The sequence below is a fragment of the Chaetura pelagica genome, unplaced genomic scaffold (genome assembly GCF_000747805.2).
Source record: "Chaetura pelagica isolate M959 unplaced genomic scaffold, ChaPel_1.0 scaffold676, whole genome shotgun sequence".
Lineage (NCBI taxonomy): Eukaryota > Metazoa > Chordata > Aves > Apodiformes > Apodidae > Chaetura > Chaetura pelagica.
Genome location: NW_009953724.1, coordinates 242,682 through 250,194, shown reverse-complemented (window position 1 = coordinate 250,194; position 7,513 = coordinate 242,682). Strand labels below are relative to the sequence as shown.

At 44.1% G+C, this 7,513-nt stretch overlaps 1 protein-coding gene across 1 annotated transcript in view; it reads right to left on the bottom strand.

Moving 5' to 3' along the window:
- The window catches only part of KHDRBS1 (KH domain containing, RNA binding, signal transduction associated 1), a 12,196-nt gene extending 5,658 nt beyond the window's left edge, over nucleotides 1–6,538 (bottom strand). Inside the window, exons 1-4 of the mRNA XM_010000603.1 lie at nucleotides 6,493–6,538; nucleotides 3,725–3,852; nucleotides 3,027–3,143; nucleotides 1,871–2,017 (exon numbers count right to left, since the gene is read on the bottom strand). Of these exons, the coding sequence (XP_009998905.1) occupies nucleotides 1,871–2,017; nucleotides 3,027–3,143; nucleotides 3,725–3,852; nucleotides 6,493–6,538 (438 nt within the window). The remainder of the gene's footprint in view (nucleotides 1–1,870; nucleotides 2,018–3,026; nucleotides 3,144–3,724; nucleotides 3,853–6,492) is intronic.
- Between the last annotated feature and the right edge of the window lie 975 nt (nucleotides 6,539–7,513).

The following is a 7,513-nucleotide window of genomic DNA, read 5'->3' as shown; positions in this document are numbered from 1 at the left end:
GGAAAGAGTCAGCTCCAAAGCACAGCTAACTAGCTGGTCTGTGCTCCAGGATATCACAGGCTAATGATGCTGGAATAAAACCAACCTGATAGTTCTAAATTAAAATCTGCTGGTTAGTTGTACTGGGGTTTGCTCAGCAGGGCACAGCCTTCTCCAAACCAGCCAAGCAGGGCACACCACCTGCATCACCTGGAGCTGCAGGGAGCACTACAGCTGGTTCCTGGGAAGAGGGCATCACTCATAGGGATGCTGGACGTACCTGATGCTCAGCATCCCAGGGATGTTGGCAAGATCTATTTGCCAATGTTGGAGAGCTCAGAGGTGAAGTCAGGCAGGTCTCTCACCTCAAGCACCTTACAGGTCCACTTAAAGGCAGGTGGCTGGCAGTAAGCCCACTTCACATAAAATACTGTTGTGCTCCTGGCATGCTGAAGGAACAGGATAGGCCACAGCCAGACAAAGAGCAAACACTCATTTGCAAATCCAGGCTGTCTTTTCAAACCCTTAGGAAGGCAGGATGTGTCTGGCCCCATGATTATTGTCGCCCCAGGGGATGCAGCTTGAAGAATCAGCACAGATCTCTGGTGACCCTGCAGAAGTCATCACAGCCCACCCCTCCCCTCAGCACACAGGCAGACTCTTCATGGTGCCATGGCAACACCACAAAGCAAGGAGTCTCCTACCAGATGTGTCTTCACAGCCCTGCTGGCTTCCATAGTGACTCCTCTGTCAGTTCGCACAAGTTTAACACATTGTTTGAAGGCAGGATAAGACACTAACTAGGAAGGCTTTGGCAAACTACATCCCAGGGGCTCCTTGAAGATGACCTCTTTCCTTCACACTTCAGATCACAATCTCTCCTCCTCCTCTATGTCAGACGCACAGAAATCCCACAGTACCCATTTGCTTTTCCTCATTTCTCTACAACCCACTGCTCTAGGATTCTCCCCACCCCTGGTATTTCAGGCAGAAGATCTGAGCTCTCCAGGCTCAGCCACGGATCCAGGGTGTGGATCCAGGCCTTGGTATTCCAGGCTGAGTCAGCCAGAAGAAGCACTGCATGTTTCTCTCCCATTTCATTTTTCCTTATTTTGCAAGCAACGCTATTGTTTGAATAACCTGCAAAAGGCTCCTTTAGGTTCTGCAGTTCTTGAAAGCAATGCTCTATCTGGCACATCACTGACCATAAAGGTCCTACAGGGTTCACCAGTAAAAGACACCCCCAAACAGATAACAAGAGTCATCTGTGTAAATGCCTCATGAGCAAAAAGAGGCTCCTTCATATCACCTGCATTTGCAGCAGTAGAAACACTGACTTAACAGATGTATCTCAGACAACAGCTACAACTGTGAACCCTACTACTAAGCTGCCTGGGCAGTCTTCCTCCTCATCCTCACATCACCTCTTTAGAGCAGAGCAAACCCCTACTACTTAGTTTTTGATCTGACCAACAAAGCTTTCTAGCTGTATTTCTATGCTACATCTCCAAGGAACCCATCCAAGAAGTCTCTTCCATGCCAGGCATGGCTAAAGTTATTCTCCTGTTAAATCTGACAGATGGAGCTAGACAGGCTGCCCACCCACCCCAGCATCCACAGCTGGTGCTGGGAGGGAAATGCCTACTCCAAGTGCTCTATCCAACTGCCATGTCCGTGCATGTCTTTCTAATTATGGCTAGGGAATAATACATGCCTTCATGTGAGATTAATGGGGTCATCTTCAGCTGCCACACACAGACACACACACACACACAATGCTCCAGGCTTCCTCAGCTGCCCTGTTCCTACAGCATGAGCTTGTGCCAATCCCACCCAGCCCTGCAGCCAGATTCCCCACCCAGCCACCTCCTTCAGCACATAGGGCGCCTACCGGAACGAGGAACTTCTTGACCTCTTCCATGGCATGAGCCATCAGAGCATAGGCCTCACAAGGGGGTCCAAAAACTTCAATGAAGACATGCAAATCCATATTTAGATGGGCATATTTGGGATCTCCCCCTTTACGCAGTTCTTCCTCCTGAAACAAAGCAGATTTAGGGATTTCTAAAACTACAGAAAGATGCAGAGAAACTATCTGGATTTTTTACCCATTTCCAAAGATTGAACAGGAAATGTCTGTAAAAGTATTTTGGCCATGCCTGGACACAGATCATGGTAACAAACTAGGCACAAGAGCACACAGGTTTATAAAAAGCCAGATGCAACCTGCACCTTCCACCTTTTTATAGCTGCTTTTTCAGGGACTGGTATTTTTGTCAGTGCAATGATGCCAGTCACCTTTTTTTTTTCCAGAAGATTAAGCATGTGCAAGCAGAGTTCTTCCTCTGTTCCACCACCTTCTGCCTGAGGTGCTGTTTACCATTCTAGGGAAGTCTAATGCCTCAAACAAGCTTTGCTCTTAAGACACCTGTGTTATTCAAATGGTTTTAAGAAACTACAAACAAGCTACAAGTGTCAAAGCTTTTCACGCTGACCAAGTAAGAAACTGGATTAAGTTCCAGCTTTCTGACTGCCAGCTCACTAAAAAAAAGATTTTCATTTTTTTTCTGCTCAAATAAACCTCCAGGCACTTTGTGATCCACCAAACATTACCAGGAACATGCTACTCCAACACCTTCAGTGAACCAAAAGAATGTATGGATTTCAGAAAGCTGGAAAGAGGATTTTTTTTGTCTTTGAAGGGGAAACATTATTTTAGTGAATTACTTTTCAGAGAAGCTGGAATTAATTCTTATTTTATAAACTTTGTACTTCACCTTTCACATAAACTATCCCTGCATCCAAAGGTCCAGGATCTCAGATGACTGGTCTCCCAGTTGTGCTCCTACAGAGCATCACACTCCTGCCCCAGTCAAGATTGCTCCCCACATGCACAGAACAATTTTGAAAGCTTGACTTCCCACTGTCTTTGTTTTTGGGTTTTAATGCTTTATTCTTGTATAAACAATGCTTTGAGAACTGCTGCTTCTCACAGCAATATGAAAGGCATTCATATACATGTGTGTTTTCAAGGGTGATGCCCTGACCTTTGCTTTATCTCGCATTGAACCCTTGCCAAGCACTGATATCTTAGCACCAGTTTCCTCCTGAAGTCTCTTGATGGTGTTGCCTTGAGGTCCCAAAATCTTTCCAACAAAGTTGAACTGTAAATGAAGGAAAAAAAATTTAAAAATTAGCTCCAGAGCTCAGCAGCCTTCACAAAAGCTTTTCTGAATGTTATGCTGCCTGACAAAAAATTTAGCCATTCCCTTTTCCCAACTCACCAAAAATACAGACAAAAAAAAAATGAACAGGAGAATTTAAGTTCCACAATATTATTTTCATTAAAAAATTCTCTACCAGAAAATCAAGCTAAATTAACTCAAATAAAGCCTTTAATTCTAAGATCTACTCTCCAGTAGTTTTATAGGCAGCAAAGCCTTAAGAGTTAAATGAATTCTTAATTGTTAAACACAAAGCTCTACATATGGAAGTGTCTATTCTAGCAAGAAAAGATCACAGCTGTGCATCAACATTAATCTTTATCCCAAGACATTCTAGAAATGCAATATATTAGAAATAAGATCCTGCAAGCTTCCAGAGGAAAAATTCCACAGTGACAGTGGAACACACTGGAGTAACTCTTGCTGACACTTGGACAGCCTCTCTCTTTAAAAACTGGCCATAAAATCCACAGAAAATCAGCAAACCACAGAGATTCAGTAAGCTATTTTCTGGCCCTCACCTTGGGGTACTGTTTGACAGGTATCAGAACTCGTTCTTTCAGTTTCATATTCTTGTGGGAAAATAAATCCAGGTAGTTCTCTTCCTCATCCTTCTTTGTTGTTTCACCCTTCTGAATTTTTTCAATTTCTAAACAAGATAAAAATAGGGCTGCTTATATTCCTCAAACAAGCATCATTGTAGAGTTGGAATGACGACAGGACATACCACCCTTGTGCTCTGTGAGTATGAGAACACTTTTCATTGCATTAATGGAACCTGGATAGACAGGTCACCTCTTGAGTTCCAGCCCAGCTTGCCTCTTCCTCCCTTCCCACCTAGGGATCCCAGAAGGCCAAAGATGGAATAATAAGCAAAAATAAGAAAGAACAGCAGAAAATGCTCCTCACGTAACCTAACGAGGTCAGAATAGGAAAAGGTTGGACCAGATGATCCTTAAGGTCCCTTCCAACCTGGCAGCCTGTGATTCTATGAAGCTGTCAGTACAGTTCTGAGCATCACTTCTGCTGAGCTTTCCTCTCAGTCCCCAAACTCACACTACCACCATGACTGCAGGACCCATGTGAAGGCTCCTGAACCTCCAAAGGAACCAGCCCCAACCAGGGTGACTGCCCACCCCTGCTGCAAGGCAGCCCCTGCCAGCAAACCTGGCCAGTTTCTTAGCATTCAAGCTGATGAACTGTCTTCAATCTGTACTTTAAGTAGTGGTGCCAACACACACTGACACTATGATTTTCAGTGAAGTTGAAAACACTCCTCATAAACAGAAGCCCACAGGTGACACCCTAGAGTGCAGGCTGGCTTATGAAATTCTTATAAGCTTAATTTCATTAAATTAATTCACCTTTGTCACACAGCAACTCACAACTTGGTTTTTAAAGTCACAGGCCTCAGGCTTAGAGCCATAAAAGTGAGTGTCACAAGTCCCTCACACAATGCAGACAATGCACCTACCAATTTTTGTCTCTCAAAATAAGATTCTGCTTTTTAGTTGTATATTGTGAATTACAGGGTCTTGGAAAAACCCTGCAGTGGCCTGACTGAACTGAAGCATTGCTGCAGCCTGAGGGGGATCTGGAACAAAGTCCAAATAACCTTCTGCAAGTAGGTCATTAAGGTGGGCTAATTAGGAACTAGTCCACAAACACATTCTCTAATCTGTCTGGAAATTAAATTTCTGCTGAGAGATAGGAGACAGTCACCTCTGAAAAGACAACCCAAAATGAGAAGACTGAGGATCATCCTCAAGGCAGCCATTTCTAACACAGGTTCTTACAGTTATTAATGAACTTTCCCTTGCACACAAGGAACACCCAAGATGGTTCAGAAGAACATAGCCCTCAGCTGACTGGCTTTTCTTTTCCAGACATGTCCAGTCATGCACAATTTTTATTTAATGGCCAACAACTAGATGACAAGTTCCCTCAAATTTGGAGCCAATCCATTGTTAACAGACCAAAATTACTGATGAACCACTGATGAACTCTTTGGTCCAACTAAAAAGAACTGGTCACACCATGCACAGTCACCACAAGTCATTATTTACTGATGCTTATCAGGGGAGGAGCATGACCCTTCCTGAAAAGTTAATCATGCTATTTCATCAGCAAACCCATGAACTATAAATATCTTTTCTGAGTCAAAAGTGCTCTAAATACAAATTCTCACATCTCATGGGAAAGAAAGACACTTTGACAAGATTATACACATAACTGGATTAAAGCTGCAAGACAAAACTGAAACTCAAGGCTGCTTAGTCATTACCAGAATTGAGAGCTGCAACATCTTGTGCTTCCTGTGATTTTTGGTCCACGTCAGGACTAGATCCTTTAGCCTAAATGTTCATGTTTACAGCTCTGGAAGGTTGCTGTGTCACATACTTGGCATATTATCCACCTAGTAATATCATCCAAAGATAAATGGGAGCAATAGGTCACCCTCAACCTCCTGATGGACTGACAACCACAACCCTCATGGGCTGAGAATCACTGGTGTCTTGCAACTGATGCAGACCACAAGGAAGTCAAGCTGCTACACGTGTCACCAAAATAAAGACCCTTAAGAAAACAAGATCAAAATGGTCAATATTTTATTTTTTTTCCCCACTTACAGACACAGTCATATAAGCTGTTTTTTAGTTGAGAAATCTAAATATAGAACTTGGGAGACTGTGTTGCATAATTATAAAAAAAGAAGCCTAAATTTTGGATTTCTACTTGCAACAGCACCTTGGCTCCCTTACAGAAGTGTTACCATGACTCCTTGGCTAAAGCAAAATTACCAGAAAAAAGATAAGCTTGATTTTTGCTTTAAAAGTAAAATATTTTCCAAAGACACTCTGCAAAAGTAAAAAAACCCCAGAAGCTCAAGTACTGTGAAATTTATAAAATAAGCAGAAGAGATGGCTGCCTTGGTTAGTTTTAAGTAGGTTTTTTTGTTATTTTAGCTATAAGAACAGACCAGAAAATAAAGATTTGGAAACTGCAGACTGCAGTGGTGGCCTTGCCCCTGGGCAGGTCCAACTTTATACCCTGTGATACAATGGGATTATTGTCCAATATCCTGGTTCCCCCAAACCAGTGGATTTCTGCAAACACTCTTTGCATGTTAACAAGAAGTGTTCTTTACACACACAGCAAGGGGAACAGCACCTCAAACCTTCTTGATGTAAATTCAACTACCCAGAGGCATCTTCTAACCTTGTCAAAACCCCAGACAAGCAGATGGAAGCCTCTGCAGAGAAAGCAGGGAATCACAGCTCCCACCAACCACACCACAAAGTCCCCTCTGCCTCCTGCAGCCGCAGCAGCGACATCTGGGAATCGCTCTGTGAGGGCAACAAATAATTAACCATTTGCCAAGAAAAGCATCAGATCCACCATCACCAAGTCTTCAAATGAAATCCAAAACATAGAGGAAAAAAAACAAACCAAAAAACCAACCCTTGCCCCAGCAGAATGACTTGAAGCTCTTCAGCTTTTGCAATTCAGGTCAGCACAGGTGACCTTGCAGTCCCCTTCACACCTTCAGGACTAACTCCCAAGTCTGGAAATAGGTGTGAAGAAGAACTAAAAACAAGCCACTTGTGCCTTCTGCTCTGGATTCCAGCCTTATCTGGATGCATCCTGGCACATGAGCTATGCAACACGAAGCAGAACTGAAGGAGCTGATGAGTGGGAGCAGTTTGTCAGACCACTTACTGATAGGAAGGAGCAGCCTACAGGCACCTGGAGGGGTTAAGCACGTCTTGTTTCAGGGCTGATTTTTTAAAGCCGTGTCAGAGGTGCAGCAGAAGGTTACCTTCTTGCCACGGGGCATGGCAGCAGTCTGGCAGTGGCTTCCAGGACTTCATGTGGGGCAGTGATTGCATTGTCTCAGAAGAAATCCTAAGGGGTAGGTAAAGGGGGTTGGTAACACTGCTGCTTCACAAGGAGGAGGCTGAGCAGCCACAGTGTGACTCCTGAGCTAAGCCCAAGCTCTGCCTTCACACAAAGCACATCAAACATTGCCCTGCAGCACATCTGTGCTCTGCAGGCACAAGCTCCATCTGCTCATTCACAAGACTCGGAGTATTATCTCAGCAGTTTGGTGAGACTGACCCCGTGCCCCCAAAAAAACCAAAATTATCCCCCCAGAATCCCCCAATAATTTGGGGATGGGAGCCTCTGGAAGGCAGCAGAACTCTCTCCTACACAGCTGCTCCCCAGCTGGTTTGGTTCCACAGGAGAGGAAGCAGGGAGCTGCTCCTGGATGGACTCTGCAGAATCTGGCAAACCCAATCCCATCGTTC